Here is a 21,687-nt window from a genome sequence, read left to right on the forward strand (position 1 = left end):
TGCGCAAAAGTTGTAAAGGAATAGATTAAATGATTTTATTTCTTTGTATCATTTTTAACATAAAAACTTTTAGATAAATTATAGTTGAGAAATTTAACTTTTTCTGTTTTCTATATATGAGAAATTCTGCTGATATTTTTTGTAAAGTACATTTTTCCATATTTGTATGATTTATAAGTTACAGTGACATAATGGAAGTTACATAATGGGACGTATTATTTTTTATCAAAATCATTTGGCATTTATTTATACGAATGTTGATGCAAAGTAGTTTTTATAAGAGTAATGCTTAGTAACAAAGTGCACTTAAGAAAAATCTTACTTAGGCGTAGTAACATTAAATAAGCATGTATATTTGAACTGTAGCTACTACAATGATTACGATTAGATTTACGATTTAGACTACAAAACTTAAAATATTAATACCTTTGCTTGACTAACTTTAATCTTTTATTTTAGCTGCAAAATATCTAGTTACCCTATATTTTTAAAAAATGAATTGTTTTATTTACTAAACGTAAATATCTCTTCATTAAATATATTCATACCTCTGTGTTAATAAATTTATATTTGTTTTATTATCGTGTAGAATAGATGATGGTAAAATAAGATACTGAGGTCTTCACTAGCTGCAATTATAAGCATACTTTTTTATTAATATAAGGTAATTTTAGTAATATAAATTTTAGTAATATAAGGCTATTTGAAACGTTCCATATTCTTACCGAAGCAAAACATTCCATAGATCCATGAATTAGTCCACCGATATTTAAGGTAAATTCTCTGGTTCCTCTTTGCAACAGGAATAATATCATTTTTTGTATATATAAAGGAGTTTTATACCATTGAACGTTGTACCTACGATATTGAACATACATAATATTGGTAAGAACAGGTAATAGATTTTTTTAGATAGAAATGTTTTCGTCAAATAATCTCAGCCTTCATGATATATTTATTCTACAGGTTTTATATGTATATTGTAATAAAAAGACCATTACTGTTGAAAAGACCATTCATACATTCTTTATTATAGTAACGTTTCTTACGCAGTAGTAAGTACGTAATTATTATGATCCGATATTTTCTGAGCCATAAAGTTTGCTAAAAACATATATAACATACATATGGTCGAAAATACAAATGGCAATAAAATTTCATTGACATTATTTTGAAATGATGCCATCTGAAAAAGTTAAGAAGAAACGAATTTTATGCTAATTAATAATTAAAACACACACACACATACATATATATGTTTCGACTATCAATCTATAAGTAATGCACAATAAATTTTTTTAATAACAAATAAAATTAGGATAACGTAAATGAGATATTTCTTTAACATCTTATTTGCATCGGCCCTATTGAGTGCAATAAATGTCACCACATGCCTCAATATGGTAAGTCGAATTGGTAAAATATCCACATAAAACGTAAGAAGATCCAAATTCAAATTCTGGCTGAGGTAATATCTTTTGCAATAATTTTTTTACAATGTTTTAAGATGCTTGTTAGTATTAAAGTTTTATACATAAATTAAATTGTCTTCCAACTTAATTTATAATGTTACATAAGAACATGACTATTATTCAAAATTATATGGACGCATACAATACTCTAGTTAATTCAACAAAATTCCACAAAATGCAACATTATATGTATATTGTATTTTATGATATAATGCTTATTCTGATTTTATTTTTTCCTCTCATGACATTTACAAATATTTATCTAAAATATTACATTATTAATAATTCCAATATTATTTATAATAGTTTTAATGGAAAATTTACCTATCATACGTACTGAACAGTATTGTTAACATATACATTTAAAGCTATTTTAATATCTTATTACACGAAACAGAAAACTTACTTGAAATAAGTTGAAACTTAAGCAAGCTACACCACACAGTGTTATACAAGATACCATTATCTTGAATTTAGACAACATATGTTGAGATAACCTTCACAAATAAAAACATGTTAATAAATGTATTACATATATATTGTGAATATAAATACAAACTTCATAGCTTTTCGATGGATTTTAACAGCACAAATTATGCTTTCGGTCATCAAAATCTCATTTTTCAATGTAAAGTTTTGTAAAACGTTGATATTCATTGCATACTCGATACGATAACTGTAAATGTTTGTGTTATAATTATAAAACATTAGATTAACAGTTCATTAGATGATGATTTTTGAGTTAAAAGTAATATGAACTCATTTTAATATGAAGACGGTTCAGATTAGTATGATTAATTTTATACGTGTATTTGTACCTAGCAATTTTAAACATTCCACAGGTATGATGAAAATACATAATGAACAATGTACCAGTCGCTAATGCTCCAAGTATTCCGATGCAAATTGCTAGGTTGATGTGCAACAGAATCAGATAAAAATACTTTTCTTGATCAATGAAGTATTCTGTTATTAAAATGAAACGGTGTGTTTGAGATATGTTAATCGATAAATCAACAACATCCGTATTCATCCAAAATTGAACGATAAAACCAAGAGACACTGCGAAAAACGCACCTACTAAAATACAGTAAATAGTAATTGTTTAAATTTTTATGAAGTAAGTTATAAAGAATTGTTTTATATTCAGAAGTATATAAAAGAATTTTTTCAGGAATCTGCTATTAAATGTCATGGTAAGTCTGAGACATCCTATACATATACACGCACATCTATTATGAAATATTTTTAGACCATACTGGAATAAAATCTTTTTACACGCTTTATAGGTATATTTCTATTCTATTTAATTTATAAACACATTTGCTACTCATCGCAAATGTACATTCATGACAAATGCTTTATTATGCCATGTGTATCTAATGAAAATATTAATCTGCCAAAACCAATTTTTTTTCCATTGATGTCTAATGATAGCTCACCCATTGTATTGACAGTAGGTGATTAAATGCAAAATTTCATAAAAATCTCCTTACTTATAAGCATAACTATGTAACATTTCCCAGCGTAGTCATATTTTTTTATGATAGTGATTTCATTTTTGTCCTTCAATTCGTTGTGTACATGTTGAAGTTGTATCAATAAATCTTTCAACTGTCAATTTAGAAAGTTTCTGTATAGTTTTTTATTATATTTTAAAAATTAGAACAAAAATTTATTTTAAAAAACGTTATTTGCGTAAACTTACATTTTTTATATTGAAATAAAAAGAGTTATATTCTAATGTAAAAAGAATGAAGAATAATACGGAAGACAGAACTCTCATGATGACATCCACGGTTAATTTTAATGTTAGAAATGTTGTCAGCTACAAATAGATAACAACAATTTTACTTATAAATACAAATTATTAATAATAATTTTAAAATGTTTAATTATGTTTATAATTAAAAAATGTTTAATTATTCTTTATTATATCATGACAGAAGTCATGATATAATATAAAATAAGATAAATAAAAATATATGTGAAAATTTACCGTTTATTACTTTATCTCGATATAACGATGTCATTATTATTTTTTGTTTGCACTACTGTATTGTATTTTCTTACCTGAAATGTAATCATCGCTATCAATATAGCAGTGTTGATAAAATATTGAAATCTAGTAAAGTTGGATTGTTGATATGGCCATAAGCCAATAGTGAGCATTAGAATTCTATTGATGCCAAAATACTGACCTTCTAAACGAATCATGTTTATACGAGGTCTATAGCGTGAGTGTTGTGTAAAAACTGAGAAAAAGAATACTTGTCCCCTCTTTTCCTATTGATCGTCTGTATGCTTTCTTTCGTGTTCAAACTTTTACGCAAATACCGTAATTTATGTAATAGCCAATCGTACCATAATGTTACAAGAAATTTACTTATATTTTACAACCATTTCTTTAAATAATATTTAGAAGTAGTAAAGTCATTTTCTCGATATTACGTCCGAGAAAATATAGTGTATTTTTTTCTCATAAAAAAGAAAATAAAAACTTTTATGAGAAATCGAAAGTTACGCATGCACCTTCTTTTTTAGTATCACTGTTTCATTTCTATACGCATTTGTAAGAGTCGTTTGATCTTCGAGTAAATTATCGTTGACTATTTTATTGTCAGTCTTATTAAAGAGAACTTGTGTAATTTTTAAGCAATAAACATTTTTAAATGATAATTAGATCCGTGATGTTTGGATATTATATTTTTATGATAGAAACTAATAAACATGCAATTAATATGTTAACAAATATTATTTACAGATATGTCAATTGTCAGATATATTAACTTATATTTTCATTGTTAAAATGGAATTATTTTTTATTAGATATACGTTTAGTTTTTTATATTTTTTTAATTTTGTAGCACTTAGATATGTAATTTCTAAATGTTTAAATAATTTTTAAAAACACAAAAATATTGTTTTACGTAGGTATTACATGCTTATGTATCTTCATATCGATACTAATCTCATTGTGTAAGTATATTGTACTTTAACATTAAAAGTTTAAATTACCCTCATTTTATCCTGAATTTTAAATTATTATTGTTTTATAAAATTATTAAGAAAACAAATAATAAAACGAATTATTTATTTCAAAGTAGTGATATCTTACGTATGTTGTGTAGATACAACGCACAGGAAATAAAAATTTTTGAAAAAGATATAAAATATATACCAAATATATTCAATTTGAAATATATAAATTCTTTGGTTTAAAGAGATTTAATGCATCAATATCTTGAATTGAATAATTTTATTTTATTGTGTCTTTAAAACTTTTAGATAAATTATATATAATTAGGAAATAAAATTTTCTACTTTCTACGTGTGACAGGCATATACTTGTATTCTTCTTAAAGTATATATTTCCACATTTATATCTGATTCATATGTATTATAGCATCGATAATACAACAGTAAAATAAGATATGGCAGCTTTCACCAACTGAAATCAGAGTTATTCTTTTTCTTGGTTTATCGACTTATACTACGTTAGACATATATTTAAATAAAGGTTGTATCTCTTTATTACCATAGCAAAGTTTTCGATGGATGCAACAAATATTCCGCCAACAATTATAGTAAAATCTTTGGCGTTATTTAACATAAAGAAGAGTATCATTCTTTGGATATGCAACGGAGCTACATACCATTTAATGTTGTACCTATAAAATTATAAGAAATAATATTTAATTTGAAAGAAAGACGGAAAAATTTATAATTTAGCTTTATTATTTTATTTAATTGAGAAACAGTGATAATAATGGCATTAAGCATTGATTTACTTTCTACTTATTGTTAGATATCCACAAAATTATTTTGCAAAAAGGTCTCTTACGCAGTAGTAAAAACGTGATTATTGTGATCTATGATATTTTGTCCAAAAAAGTTGCATATAAATAAGTAAATAATATCTGTAGTTACAAAAAAAATAGGAATGATAATTTCTTCAATAGGTTCTCTGGACGAAACAATCTGAAAAATCTACGAAGTACAAAACTGCAATCAATTTTTTTTTACATTCTTGCAGTTCTCATTTTAAGTATAGTATTGTTTTTTAACAAGAGTTAAAATTTGTTTATATATTTATATATAAAATTATTGTTAAACATTAATAAAATGTTGCAATAAAAGTACAGTACAAGTTTTCTATTAAAATACAACATACAAAATTACTCTTTTATAAATAGCAAACATAAAGATAAAGTGAACCAATGTCGTTTTTCCAACGAACTACAGCGGATCTCTTCTTAGTAGAGATTTGACGCAACATGATGACAGAATAAAAATAGTAATTTTTTTTATTTTCTTTAGTGACATAATGAGTTTTGTAACATAATGAGAGGTAGTGATCAAATAAAATCAAATGTTTCTAGGTTTTGAACCTGGGTCTTTGGCAGATCGCTTGGTGCCTAATAATAATTTTTGTAAGAATTTTCACAGCTCATGTAAACTTTATTAGACACCGAAATCCGCCGCAGATGGCTGCAAGACCGCTATTGGTTCTCTCATTTTTTATATTTAACATTTTTATCAGTCTTAATTTTATTTATTTTATTATTGTTAAAAATAGATTTTAAAATGAAATTTGCAACTTACGCGAAGAAAACTGGAACTCAAGGAAATCATAAAAATTGCTGTTAAGCTGAGGAACATTATCTCAAATGTGATTACCAAATATCTAGATAATCTTTAAAAACATAAAAATATTACTGCACGTATTACATGCACTTCTTCATATATCTTCATATCGATGCTAACCTCATTGCCTTTCGATGAATATCTATAGCGCATTTTAAACTCTCGCATTTAAAAAATTTTTTTTTGAAGACAAAGTTTTGCGGAATATTGATCTCTACTACGCGTCTAATACGATAACTATAAATAATGATATAATTTTGTAATTATTTCATTTTCAAATAACTATTCATACATTCGTCCAAAGTAGCAACAATGTTTGTGTGGTCATTTTATATTTGTTTTATACCTGGAAATTCTGAACATTCCAAAAATAAAATTAAGATATCCAAGAAGCAATGTTCCTACTGCTATGACTGCAACAATTCCAATGCAAAATGCTACATTTATGTGTAACACACTTAAAAAGAAATATTTTTCTTGATCGAGAAAGTATTCCATTACAAATTGTATTCGACGTGGTTGAGATACATTTACTGATAAAGCAATATCAAACATATTTGTCCAATATTGAAAGACAATAATAACAATTGATGAACAAGTTCCCATTACTAAAAAGCGTAAAATGTCTATTATTATTTAAACTTTTTTATTTAGTTTTCCAAAACTGTTTCATATGTATTACATGTATGTACAGATCCATATTGTTGTTTTTCAACGCAATTAATAGATCTTACCATTTTATATGTCTTATAAAAATATTTACTACTAATCATTTTAAATTCATGCAACAAATAATATTAATTTTGAACTATACATATATGTATCCTTTTATTTATGATGAAGTTACACTGACACTTTAGTCGTAAATTAAATTGAGTCATAAAAATAGCAATACAGTGTTAAATGAGCCAAATTACAACTATTGTATACATATTGTTTAAACTAATGTAGTATTAGTATTATTTATATAAATTAAACATTTATATTTAAGCAAAATAATTACTTGTTACTAAAAACAATTATAAAAGTCTATAATTATTAGAAATTTGAAGATTAAAGTAGTCATAAATAGAGAGATATGTGTATCTATATAAATAAAAAAATTATGAGGAGTATTTTGATAATATATTAAAATTTGTTCCGTTATATGCTACCTCAAAAATAGATATTAATTAGGAAATATAATTGGGTAAAAAAAAATGTTACTTTACCCGTAAGTACAATTGGGTATAATTTTGTATTGTAGCCATATTTTTGTATAATCGCTAGTTCTTTCTCATCTTTTAATTCGTCGAATACACGTTGACATTGTATCATCAAATTTTTTGCCTATTATTTCAACAACATATTGTTCATTGTCTTATATTGACTTGTATACGTCAGAATATATTTCATATATAAATGCAGAATATGTTTCATATATAAATGTTTATTTGTCTTCTATTTTACAAGTTTTTGTCATAATATTTGCAACTTACACTTTTCATGTTAACACAGAATGAATTGTAGGTTATCAAGTAAACTGTAAAAAAAGATGCGGAAGACACAACCTTGGCGACAAGATCAGTAGTACATCTTAAAGTTATAAGTGATGTCAACTACAAATAAAGAGCGAGAGAAAAAGAAAGAGAGAATAATTTATTTTACTTTGTTAATAAGATGATTAAACAATTGCAATATATTTAAGGAAGTATTTTCGTTTTCTGTACTATTTTTGTATCTTTTCTTGGGTTCTTTTTTAAATATAAATGCTATGTAAAAATTTGGAACTTAATACATTTGTTCGTTGATCTTTAAATATTTTTTACGAATTTTGTCAAATATTTTTTAAAAAAATATTTTTGGCATTTATTTGCATATTTGTATGGACATGTAAAAAAAATATCGTTATTGTTGCCATAATTTCAGATATAGAAATTATCTGAAATAAAGAATAAAAATTTTTAATTTATATACCATAAACGTATTTGCGCGTAAATTATATAATTACATTTAAAAAAATAATGTTTGAATAAAAGCAGTTTTGAAAAAAAATTAGAATTTTTTTTACTTTTTATCAAAACTTTTTCTTACCGGAAAAATCTACAATAAAAGTTAAAATTTTTATTTGATTATAGTTTGGACGAAACAAATGTAAATATCTATAAAAAATGAGTTATTCTGAATTGGATTAAAATTAAATGAGTTCTAGATCAATAATTTTTTAAATTGTTGTTTTGAGAAAAATACGTCAAAGTCTTACAAACTGTTTAATAAAAAATTACAAATCTCTTGAATATTTAATTCTCTCTCTCTCCCTCTCTTTCTCTCTTCCTCTTTCTCTCTCTCTCTCTCTCTCTCTCTCTCTCTCTCTCTCTCTCTTTTTTTCTCTCACAATTCAAAATATTTTAAAATGTTAAAAGAATAATAATCAATATTTTGAAACTCAAAAACGAAGATATCTCCTTAAGATAAAAATTGTACTACATAGTATTGTATAAATAGAAATTTATTGATTAAAAATTTAATACAACTATGCTATTATTTTCTTACTTGAAATATAATACTTGCTGTCAAAATACTAGAGAGAAAAATAAACTGAAATCGAGTGAATTTAGATTGTTGGTAAGGCCATAGACCAACAGCCAACAATAAAATTCTATTGAGATTGAAGTACTGAACTTCCAGACGAATCATCTCTGTACGTACTCCAAAACATTACTGCGACGAGAATGTGTTCATCCCTTTTTTTCTACTAATCGATTAAATGTTTCATATTTTTTTTTATTTTACATAAATTTCTTTAGTACTATAATGATTGTAATATGTCTACCATGAGACCGAAACACTTTTAGAAAATTTCTTGCATTGCACTATTCTCTATAAGATAATTTACACGATCGATTCTTCACTTAAAGTTATTTGACTAATATGTCTTTTCCATAAATCTATAGCTACAAAAACTACGCAGGCGTATTTTCTCTTTTTGAGTCAAGACACTTCATTCTAGTATACGCACTCATAAAACACACTTGATCGATTTCGTCAGGAAAACCTATTAGCTTTAAGAGAATCTCTTTGATGCCGGATCTACATCGTCAACAATTTTTAAATATATAATTTAAGAATAATAACATCAAATTAAAACGTATAGCACTTTTAAATATCAATTAGCGAGTAGCGATTATAGTTTTTAACAGTGTTAAATATTGAAACATTATATTTGTTAATGACATTATTAGCAATGTATTGTTTATTACTGTTGTCTTTTTATTTCTTATTAATAAAAACAGATATTATTAACTACTAAAAACTTGTAATTTTAATATTTTAAGTATTATAGTATTTAATGATATTTATTACAATAATACAATAATTACATCATTTCAGAGAAATATTTAAAGTGCTTGATAGCACGTTGCAAATAAAAAAAATCATGTTTAAAAGCAACGTAAAACAAGTAAAATTCTTATTATTTATATTTTAAATATATACAACAATTAAATATATTTAATTTAAATACATACGACATGACTGTTATCTTTATTTGAATTAATTTATTACATTTTTGTAATATAACAACAAAATCTTTAACTAAATTACATGCTTAAAACATTAATCTCTTTATTTTCCAAACACGAGTACTGTCATTTCTTCATTAACTCTTATCATAATATTGTTAAATTTATATTAGATTTGTTACTGCATAGAATATATAACAGTGAAGTAAGATACTGAAGCTTTTATTAACTGCAAATTCCAACGTTTATTTTTATGAAATTTATTTGTAATATATAATCGTTAGCATCTCACCATGGCAAAACACTCCATGGATGCAGTAATTAGCCCACCAATAGTCAAAGTAAACTTCTTGGATTCTTTTTGTAATAAAAATAGTATCATCCTTTGTACATGTAACGGGGCTCTGTACCACTGAACGTTGTACCTATGAAATTGTACGCAAATAACGATTCGCTGATTGGTAAAAGAAACATTTTTTTTATTAATTATTTTTAGCATCTATACTAATTTGTTCTGCAACTACATTACTCTTACGTCTGATAAAACAATTTTTAAAAGACGAACGTTTATGTAGAAGAAAAGGTGGTATTATGATGGTATTACATGAAAATCTTGTTGACCAGAGCAAAATAAAACGATGTGCACATTATGGCCTTTAAATTAAGAGACAAACGTACGTTGGTGCACGCACACACACACGGGGGGAGGGGTGCAAGGGGGTCAGTCAGACGGCCCACTTTCTCCTGCACCCACCCCATCATTAGTAGACTTCACTATTGGGTTTGCGCCTACCCACGCAAAGCGAAGTCTGCCCTATCTCTCCCCTGCCCTCACGAGCAAAACGAGGCCCACAGATGTACTGTTCTACATGGGTTTGCGACTTTCCACGCGAAGCGAGGTCCACCCTACCGTGAAAAGTCGTAAATTCACGTGAAACAGTACATCTGTAGACCTCGTTTCGCTCGCGAGGGCAGAGGAAGGGTGATGCGTTGGTCCACCCTCTCCCGCACCCACCTCGTTATTAATGAACCGACTGTGGGACCGTAGGCCCACCCCCTTACACTCCCGTGTGTATGCGTGTGTGTGTGCGTGCGTGTCAACGTACGTTCGTCTCTTAATTTAATATTTGTGCGCAATACAGCTTGTAAGCCATCAAACTGTAGGCAAAAATTTTTGTATGCAATAATATCATGTGTGCAAACGTACATTTGTTTCACAATTTTATATTTGTGCGCAACAGATTTTGTAGGCTATCAAACTGTAGACAAAAATTTTTGTGTACGATTAATTTTGTGGATAAAAAATTTTGTGTACGAAAAATTTGAGGGTAAACGTGCGTTAGTTATCAACGCTGTAGGCAATCGATTTGTAGGTAGTTGGGGCCCTCCCATAATTTTGAGTTTAGAATTTATTGAAGAACAGTTTGATGAATATCGTTCTCAAATTAAAATATTGATTGTTAGAAAAGTTATTGTATAAAATGTAAATGGGTGGCTATAATATCACCTTTTCCTCTACTGTATCTCTGGAATGTTCCTTACGCAGTAGAAAATACGTAATTATTGTGATCTATTACAATCTGTCCAATATAGTTGCCTACAAACATGTATGCAACGATGGCTACGATAATTAAAGTCGGCAAAAACAATTCCTCAATGTTTTTAGATGACGCAATCTGAAAAATCTAAGATACAAATTTCATGAAAATTATCAGTCTTTTGCATATATACTTTGTAACTAATAATCTACAACATGCAATGTAATGCAATAAACACGGTTTTTTTCTTAAAAATAAGAATAATAATAGAGGAGAAGAGAGTATTACGGCTACTGTCGACAATATGGTTACCCTTATTATCTCCGTTAAGGTGACGTATTCTAACAATTGCCTATGGAGTTATTCTTTTAGTAGCCCGCCGTGTTTTAGTGATATTAATATGACAATACATAATAAGTGACAATTGTTATAAGGCATTTTTACTTTTGAGCACTTCTAAACTTTTTTAAGGTACACTTTTAATCTTTAATTACATACACTTCCTCATTATTCTTAAACTTGAATATTATTACACAAACATACATACACTTGAGTGTTTTTTTTGTTATTCACCCTTTTTATTTGGCTATACACATTTTGAGTTATACAAAGTTAAAGCAATAACATAGAATTTCATTAATATAGCTTTTTAAAGTTTTTATATCAAAATATTTCTTCCATAAATCGATCGTCATTCTAGAAAGCGGTGTCTAGAAACATTAAAGACATCATTTTATGCTTGTTGTTTAATGTTAAACAGGGATAATATAATATTTCTAATAATATTTTTAATGATATTTCTAAAGTTTCTAAACGCAGAAAAACTCTAAATGAGAAAAATTCTAAATAATAGAAAATTAAAGTACATAATTTTGTGACGAGATACTATGTTTTTTTAAACTAAACTAATTTTTTTTAATTATTTTTATAGATAGCCATAGCACAACCACTTTTTTTCTGCCGCCGATTATGGAGGGCATCAAATTTTTATAAATCACGTCCTAAATAATAAATATCTCATTACTTGAAGCCTAGAATCTGTCAAACAACACTCTAACGAATCGTTCAAGTCTTAATAGAATATATTAATTATAAACAAAATTATTTAATAAAATAAAAATGGGTGCCATATTACCTTCTTCTCCTCTAGTTTTATACGGAATTGGGGGAAAGGTTGCTTCGTAAAGTTGATTAATTTAAAAGAGCAAGAAAAGTCACATCTTTTTAAAAATATAATTATAAAAATTATTCAAAGAATATTTTAGCATCACGCGGAGTTAAATTTGAAAAGTATTACTAAACTTACGTTAATGTTACTCGTGTAAAAATACACGGTCCGATCTCGCCACTGGCGTATGCACTTGGCGCGAGATAGCACCGTGTTTTTTAATACCTTCAACATTAAATACTGAATTTTATGATACAATGCATTTATTTATTTTTGTTTTATTCATTATTTATACTTCCATAGTATATATCATACATTTATTTAAGAGATATTACATGCGTCATTTTTATATCATTTTTAATGATTGTTATTGAAGGTTTACAGGTCCGACATTGGTACATCGATTCTTGCCATATTTACTGAACAGTAATTAATACATTAAATTTTTTTAGTTGTTTCTATATATAATACAAAATACAAAACTTACTTGTAACATATTTAAAGTTGCGCAAGTCACAAAACTCGCAATTAAAAGAAACATCATTGTTTCGATTGTAGAAGTAAAATGCGTGGATAATCTTCGTAAAAACAAAAAAAAATATTATTAAAAATATTACATGAGTATTAATTGTAATCATAGATACAAACTTCAGAGCTTTCCGATGAATGTCTACGGCATAAATTACGCCATTAGTCATCCAAATCTTATTTTTCTGTGTAATATTATTTTGTCGAATATGAATATTAATTGCTTGCTCAATACGATAACTGCAAATGACATAATTATACAGCAACTTATTAAATAACACAATTTTTCTACTAAAAATACATTTTCTCATATTTTTTAATATTCTATGTTACTTAATCCTTTCAGTCAGGCAGTTCAGAGAGCAAGTAAATTTTAACATGATACATACTATTATAGATTATAGGAGTGAATTCAAAATAGCGGATCCAATATGACGGACAAAATACTTGAAAATTAAATTTATTTACATAAAAGCGTTTAAATATGGGATATAAAATTCTTGAACGCTTTGATTACAAAGGAAATATTAATAAGAAACTTATATTTTAATTATTGAAAATAATAATATTCTATTCTGTTGGATTTATCATATTTGATCCGCCATTTTGAATACAAAATTTGAAATTAACCACAAAAATCTTTGTATATAAATACAACATGTAAACTTTTTAAGTAATCGCAAAATTCTATTTATTTATAAAAATTTGCGTTTTTTAACTTTAAAAAAGAGAAAAGAAAATTTTTCATTTGAGAATTCGATTTGTCGCATTTATTTATTACTAAAAATGTGTTGGTTTAACATTAAATTTTCTCATTAGGTCATAAATAAAAGGAATGATTTGCGAATGTTACATATTTGATAGTTTATAATCTAAACTTATACTCTAAATAATATTATTTAATTATTACAATATTAATCAAATAATTTGTAAATTATTAAACAATTGTTACAAAATGTATATACATCATATCCCTCTTTCTTTTTTGCCTTATTAATTAGATGCCTATTTTATTTAATTATTTAAATTATTAACTTATAATTACTTTGTTTGATACGTTATGCCGGATATCACGAAATTTATAACTGCTTCAGCTAGTGGAACGCACTCCATGCGGATGAGAAATTCTCGCGGGTTTGTTCATCTCCTCATCGCTCTCACATTTTAACGCAAGCGAGGTGGTCGCTGCATTTTCTCTTATAGGTTGGATGACGCGGCCTTAGTCGCGCAAGGTGACCAACGCGATGTCCTTCGTTAAGAAGTGGGTTACTATTCTCTCTTGCTATTCTCCTCCCTTCTGGATTGCCACTTGTTCGTTAGGGAAGACGACTGAATCTAACGCAGGAATGGCGCTCCTTGATATCATGCGAGTGAGATTTCCGAGCAGCTCATCCAAATCTCCTCGTGTGTGGTCTCTGTGAACTTAGAATACGGTTGGCGATTCTACTTTAATCACTCTGCCTTTCAATGGTCTTTTCAATGATGTTGTAATGCCTGTATTACTGTTAATTGTTCTTCAAGAATATGAAAATCGGTCCTGACAATTGGATGTAAGATTTACTACACTATTTTTTTCTTGTGTATTCAAATATTCTAGCCATAATAATTCTCTGATTTTCGTAAATCTGGTTTTTTCTGGTTCCTCAGATATTATTAAACATTTTTTATGACATATACCATCTTGCATCTTCCGCTTCTCTTTCTTTTTTTTGACATTTTTTATTATTTCTTGAGATTGAGGTTGAATTGACGCAATTATTTCTGAAAACGATTTATTTTTCTTAAATTTATTAGTTTTGGGATTATAATATTCAATTTCTTCTATGAATTCTTTAATGGTAACATGAGAGGAAGTGTTTGGTATACAATTATTTTCATTGAATGCTCCAATTCTTAGAAATCTTAATTTTTCTAGAAGGGATAAAGAGCTTTCCCTTGGTTTTATTATATAAGGTTGTGCCGCGTCGCATAGTGAGCCTTGATTAATTATCTTCTTGCGATCACAGGGCATAAAATTCATTTGATAATTATATTGAACAATTTTCAAATTGGCAGGAAAGGTTTGGATATTACCTACTCCAAGTTTTTCAGATCACTGCATAATCCAAGACAGGTTTGGTAACTTTTTCTTTCATGGATTTTCGGATCTCTGGACAATTCAACAGAGAGCTTTGGAAGCTTTTTCCTCTAAAACTTTGAAAATCCGGATTGTTAAAATCCAGACTAAAGTTTTTATTTAATTCTTTATTTTTTTTTAATTTTTTTTTTTACTTTTTTCTTCAATTTTATTTTTATTTTTAATTTCTTTTAATTTCATTTTTGAATTCCTTTATAAATGTCTTGGTTCCTCTCATTAAATTATTTCTGTACAAACTCTAAAACATTACTGTGACGAGGGTGTGTTCGTTCCTTTTTCTCTACTAGTCAATTAAATGTTTCACATTTTCTTTCTTTTGCATAAATTTCTTCAGTACTATAATGACTGTAATATGTCTACCATGAGACCGAAACATGTTCAATTTAGCAAATTTCTTGTATTGTACTTTTCTTTATAACATAATTTGCACGTTCAATTCTTCACTAGAAGTTATTTGACTGAAATGTGTCTTTCCCAAAAATTAATTTATAACAGGAAAAACTACGCACGCGTATTTTCTTTTTTCGAGTCCCAACACTTCATTCTACTATGCGCACTCATGAAACACACTTGATCGACTTTGTCAGGAAAATCCATTAGCTTTAAAAGATTCTCTTTGGTGCCGGATCTACACCGTAAACAGGTTTTAAATACATAATTTAAGAATAATAACATCAAATTAAAACATGTAGCACTTTTAAATATCAATTAGCGTGTAGCGATTATAGTTTTTAACAATGTTAAATATTGAATAATTATTAGCAATGTATTGTTTATTATTGTTGTCTCTTTATTTTTTATTAGTAAAAACGGATATTATTAACTACTTATAACTTGAAATTTTAATATTTTAAGTATTATAGTAGATATTTAATGATATTTACTTATTATAATAATACAATAATTACATCATTTAAGAGAAATATTTAAAGTGCTTGATAGCACATTGCGAATAAAAAAACATGTTTGAAAGCTATGTAAAACAAGTAAAACTCTTATTATTTATACTTCAAATATATACAACAATTAAATATAATTTATTTGAATACATACGACGTGACTGATATCTTTATTTGAATTAATTTATTACATCTTTCTAATATAACAACAAAATCTCTAACTAAATTAAATGCTTAAAAAATTAATCTCTCTATTTTCCAAACGTGAGTACTGTCATTTCTTCACTAACTCTTATCATGATATCGTTAAATTTATATTAGGTTCGTTACTGCATAGAATATATAACAGTGAAGTAAGATACTGAGGCTTTTATTAACTGCAAATTCAAACGTCTATTTTTATGAAATTTATTTGTAATATTTAATCGTAAGCATCTCACCATGGCAAAACACTCCATAGATGCAGTAATTAGTCCACCAACAGTCAAAGTAAACTTTTTGGATTCTTTTTGTATTAAAAATAATATCATCCTTTGTACATGTAACGGGGCTTTGTACCACTGAACGTTGTACCTATGAAATTGTACGCAAATAACGATTCGCTAATTGGTAAAAGAAACATTTTATTTATCAATTATTTTCAGCATTTATACTAATTTGTTCTGCAACTACATTACTCCTACGTTTGATGAAACAATTTGTAAAAGACGGTCGTTCATATAGAGGAGAAGGTGGTATTATGATAATTACATGAAAATCTTGTTGACCAGAGCAAAATAAAACGATGTATTCGTTATAGTCTTTTTTTGTATAGCTTGATTTTGACAAGCGTCAAAAACGTTTCAATGCCAGTCAAGTGATTAATAAGATATTTTCTTCCAAGTTTTTGTATAGAAGTAGTTATTTGATTAATTGTAATTTCACTATTGTTCTACAGTTTACATTACAATATTAGTCAATAATAGTCTACATATAGAGGACTTATGTGTACGTATATTTGTACGTATTCTACATTATTTACTCTTTATTTTAAATAAATATATTTTTATAACAAAACACTGTTTTTTTAATTTAAATAAATTTTTAAAATTTATTTTTGTGATGGACCATATTACCCCTGTTTCTCTTTAACCCATTATGCAGTGTTACTACATTTTTGTAAATAATGTTCAATATCATTAATATGTCATAATTTGGAGTGTAGAATCTATTGAAAAACAGTTTGATGAATATTGTTTTTAAGTTAAAATATTGATTGTTAGAAAAGTTATTGTATAAAATGTGAATGGGTTGCTATAATATCACCTTTTCCACTACTGTATCTCTCTCTCTCTCTCTCTCTCTCTCTCTCTCTCTCTCTCTCTCTCTCTCTCTCTCTCTCTCTCTCTCTCTCTCTCTCTCTCTCTCTCTCTCTCTCTCTCTCTCTCTCTCTCTCTCTCTCTCTCTCTCTCTCTCTCTCTCTCTCTCTCTCTCTCTCTCCTCTCCCCTCTCTCTCTCTCTCTCTCTCTCTCCCTCCCTCTCCCCTCTCTCTCCCTCCTCTCTCCCCCCTCTCTCTATCTATCCATCTATCTATCTATTTATCTATCTATCTATCTATCTATCTATCTATCTGGAATATTCCTTACGCAGTGAAAAATACGTGACTATTGTGATCTATTACAAGCTGTCCGATGTAGTTGCCTACAAACATGTATACAAGGATGACCATTATATTTACAGTCGGCAAGAACAATTCCTCGAAGTTTTTAGACGAAATTATCTGAAAAATCTAAGATACAAATTTCATGAGAATTATCAGTTTTTTGCGTAAATACTTAGTAACCAATAATCTACAAAGTGCAATATAACATAAATAAACTTGGATTTCTTCTTAAAGATAAGAATAATAAAAGTTTTATACGGAATTGGGGGAAGGTCGTTTTGGAATGTTGGTTAATTAAAAATAGCAAGAAAAGTAATATATTTTTGAGAATATAATTATAAAAATTACTCAAAGGATATGTCAGCATCAAGCAGAATTAAATTTAAAAAATGTTACTAAACTTATGTTAATATTATTCGTGTAAAAATACACGCTTCGATTTCGCCACTGGCGTATGCACTTGGCGAGAGATAGTATCGTGTCTCTTAACACATTCAACATTAAATACTGAATTTTATGATACAATGCATTTATTTATTTTTGTTTAACTCATTATTTATATTTCCATATTATATATCATACATTTATTTAAGAGATATTACATGCGTCATTTTTATATCATTTGTAATGATTGGTATTGAAGATTTATAAGTCCAACATAGGTTCATCGATTCTTGCCATATTTACTGAACAGTAATTAACACATTAAATTTTTCTTTGTTGTTTTTTATGTATAATAAGAAATATAAAACTTACTTGTAACATATTTAGAGTTGTGCATGTCACAGCATTTGCAATTAAAAGAAACATCATTGTCTCAATTGTGGAAGTTAAATGCGTGGACAATCTTCGTAAAAACAAAAAAAATATTAATAAAAATGTTATATGAGTACAAATTGCAATTGTAGATACAAACTTCATAGCTGTCCGATGAATGTCGACGGCATAAACTATGTCATTAGTCATCCAAATCTTATTTTTCTGTGTAATATTATTTTGTCGCATATGAATATTAATTGCATGCTCAATACGATAACTGCAAATGTCGTAATTATACATCAACTTATTAAATAACACAATTTTTTTACTAAAAACACATTTTCTCTCATTTTTTTAATATTCTGTCTTGCTTAATCCTTTCAGTCACGCAATTTAGGGAGCATATAAATTTTCATGATACATACTATTGCTCTAATTACAAAAAAAAATATTAATAAGAAACTTAGATTTTAATTATAGAAAATAATAATGTTCTACCCTGTTAAATTCATCATATTTGATTCGCCATTTTAAATACAAAATTTTAAACTGACAGCCACAAAAATTTTTGTATATAAATACACAACATGTAAATCTTTCAAGTAATCGCCAAATTATGTTTATTCATAAAAATTTGCGTTTTTTCAATTTTTTGTTATAAATGATTAAAAATTTAACCTGCAAAGAATTTGCAAGAAATTGTATTTTCTTTCTTAGAGCGTATACTTTATTAAAGAAAAGTATGTGTTTATCTAGAATAGTGAACATATAAATGAATTTAAAAAAATAGCATTTGTGGATATTAATTTGTTTGTAAGAACAGAAATGTTAATAATAATTAGACAAATGAAGAGACCATTGAAGAGTCAAATCTAAAATAAATAATTGGAAACACAAAAAGTCTAATATTATTCATAAATACTATATTATATAATTGAAACAAGAACATAAAAAGTGTCTTAGATATCACGCTGTGAACGAAAGGGGAAACATAAATTTTAATTACAGTTTAAATTATTAATGTTATTTCTACATCTACGTTTGTACCAAGCAATTTTAAACAGTCCACATGTATGCAGAAGATACTCGATAAACATTGTCCCTGTTGCTAATATCGCAATCGTTCCGGTACAAATTATTGCGAAAATATGCAACAAAATTAAATTGAAATATTTTTCTTGATCGATAAAGTACTCCGTCACGATTGGCAAACGACGTAGTCGAGATACGTTTTTTGGTAAGTCACCGATTACGTACCAATATTGGCTGATAATAAAGGTAAACGGGATGCAAGCGATAAATACTGAAAAATATTCAAAGGCATTTTTATCATAAAAATTTCTACCCTCTATATTTACCAAATTCTATACTATTTAATAAGTGCATATACATACATTATAAAATTTTACCTTTATTAATTTATTTAATCATAATTAATTTATATTTAGTACTATTTAATCAGTTTGTATAATTTGTATAATATATTATAAATGTACGTTAATTATCACAAAAGTATATATGTATATACCTATATATTTTTTTTGTTATAATATTTGCTGTGTGTGTTAATGTGTGCACAGCAAATATTATAACAGACTTGTGTTATATACCTTACATAAAAAAAAAAAAATACAAAGTATGACTATAATAAATACTTGACAAAACTTATTTTGAAGTCTTTGTATATGACACTTTAAATAATAATTTTTAAGTATTGATTTAAAAACATTGTTTTACTTGTAAGTACAATCGTACACCGTCTTGCAGTGCAATTATATCCTTCTACAATAGCAACTTCATTTTTATCTTTTAATTGATTATGTACACGCTGAAGCTGCATCAGTAGATCCTTCATCTGTTATTCCATTAATTTTGTATATAAGAATATAGATATGTATATATAATATTTTTAAATAAGTAATAAGACTTTATTCCATAAAGACGGTGTTATGCAATTAAATATATACTCCATAAGTTATTAACTTACGTTTTCAATGTTAATCCAGAATAAATTGCATTTTACTGAAGAAAAAGTACAGAAAGATACGGAAGACAGAACCTTGTTGACGAAATTTAAAGTATACGTTGATGTCATTAACGGTGTCAGCTATCAGAAATAATTTTATTCATAATTATACTTATACACAATTAGAACTGTATACAACATGCAGTTATACATACATTACATCATATAAGTAGATTGAGACTAACTCTTTGAATGTTTTACGGAACGATATATTATACTTTACTCTTACCTGAAATACAATACCCGATGTCAAAATAATAGAGAAAAAAAGAAATTGAAATCGTGTAAATGTAGATTGTTGATAGGGCCACAAACCGAGAATAAGCAATAAAATTTTATTGAGACTGAAATACCGTAATTCTAAACGAATCATTTCTCTACGACGTCCAGAATGCGACTGATTACAGAGAGTCGACAAGTACAATTATCCCTTCTTCTTTTCCATCGATCGATTAGATATTCTCTCTTAGAGGGTGAATTTTAGCGCAAATGCCATAATTTATATATTACGTGTTTTATGCATCAAAAAGAGTGAAATTGAGAAACTCTCATTCATATTTTAAAAGTGTTTCTTACAATAAGAACTATAATATTGTTCCAACATCGAGAAAATTTCAACAAATATCTTTTTTAATAAAAGAAAGAAAAGAATTTATTTGTTTATGAGAAAACAAAAGTCATACAAGTGCATATCTTTTTTTCGGTGCAATAAAATCTCATTCTCCTGTACATTCTTATAAGATATGTTTAACATTTGACAGGAGAATTTTACAATTTTAGTGTCGGATACCTATCTTAATTGGACGATACATTGATATAGTTTCTACTTTTTTTAAACAATATAATTAGATTAATAATTTAATAAATAATATTTTTAATACGCTGTTTTATTATGAAATGTTATAATTATAGATGTTTTTTAAATATTCTTTTAATGGACAAACGTAGCACGATTAACGTATGAGTACATTAATGAGTAAGTATTGAATATTGATATGTCGTTTCTATTAAATTGTTACAATAATATTATTTTCTACAAGATATATTTTTGATTTTATTTATATTTTACTTTTTTATACGTATTTACTTAATACTGCAATATTTAACTTTGTTATTTATTAAAACATGTTAACAATAAGACATTAATAATAAATGATTTATTATGATAATGTTTTACTCGTACATGATATATTATATAAAATATCATAAAAAAACTAAGAAGAAACTATGGAGAGTATTTGCACTAATATTAAATAATTAAATTTATATGTATTTGACGAGTCATATACGTATACAATGTTTGATCTTAATGCGTTAGTTTGAATATTTTTAAATTCCATGATTTCACAATAACAAAACTTAAAGTAAAAT

At 27.0% G+C, this 21,687-nt stretch overlaps 4 protein-coding genes across 9 annotated transcripts in view; 1 reads left to right on the forward strand and 3 right to left on the reverse strand.

Moving 5' to 3' along the window:
- LOC105202583 (non-structural maintenance of chromosomes element 3 homolog) overlaps positions 1-21,687 on the forward strand; it is a 314,468-nt gene that overhangs the window by 271,539 nt on the left and 21,242 nt on the right. The window lies entirely within an intron of this gene.
- LOC105202589 lies at positions 231-2,592 on the reverse strand. Of its 2 annotated transcripts, XM_026136060.2 has the most exons (6): positions 2,291-2,592; positions 2,032-2,148; positions 1,879-1,969; positions 1,050-1,186; positions 726-858; positions 231-629 (listed from the first exon to the last, which is right to left on the reverse strand). In XM_026136060.2, the coding sequence occupies exons 1-6, from the start codon at positions 2,503-2,505 to the stop codon at positions 579-581; spliced, it is 744 nt and encodes a 247-aa protein (XP_025991845.1). In that variant the 5' UTR covers positions 2,506-2,592; the 3' UTR covers positions 231-578. The 2 variants fall into 2 exon arrangements, with proteins under 2 accessions (XP_025991845.1, XP_039311570.1); XM_039455636.1 differs by having other exon boundaries at positions 590-858.
- Positions 4,717-8,032, reverse strand: LOC120359129. Its single transcript, XM_039455624.1, has 8 exons — positions 7,598-8,032; positions 7,331-7,448; positions 6,466-6,727; positions 6,240-6,356; positions 6,078-6,168; positions 5,317-5,462; positions 5,011-5,143; positions 4,717-4,923 (listed from the first exon to the last, which is right to left on the reverse strand). The coding sequence occupies exons 1-8, from the start codon at positions 7,604-7,606 to the stop codon at positions 4,873-4,875; spliced, it is 927 nt and encodes a 308-aa protein (XP_039311558.1). The 5' UTR covers positions 7,607-8,032; the 3' UTR covers positions 4,717-4,872.
- Positions 15,560-20,735, reverse strand: LOC105202588. The gene is made up of 9 exons (XM_039455592.1): positions 20,546-20,735; positions 20,278-20,397; positions 20,028-20,145; positions 19,338-19,593; positions 18,448-18,567; positions 18,288-18,378; positions 17,515-17,657; positions 16,330-16,462; positions 15,560-16,266 (listed from the first exon to the last, which is right to left on the reverse strand). The coding sequence occupies exons 1-9, from the start codon at positions 20,687-20,689 to the stop codon at positions 16,216-16,218; spliced, it is 1,176 nt and encodes a 391-aa protein (XP_039311526.1). The 5' UTR covers positions 20,690-20,735; the 3' UTR covers positions 15,560-16,215.

The sequence above is a fragment of the Solenopsis invicta genome, chromosome 12 (assembly GCF_016802725.1).
Source record: "Solenopsis invicta isolate M01_SB chromosome 12, UNIL_Sinv_3.0, whole genome shotgun sequence".
In the NCBI taxonomy this organism is placed as follows: Eukaryota; Metazoa; Arthropoda; class Insecta; order Hymenoptera; family Formicidae; genus Solenopsis; species Solenopsis invicta.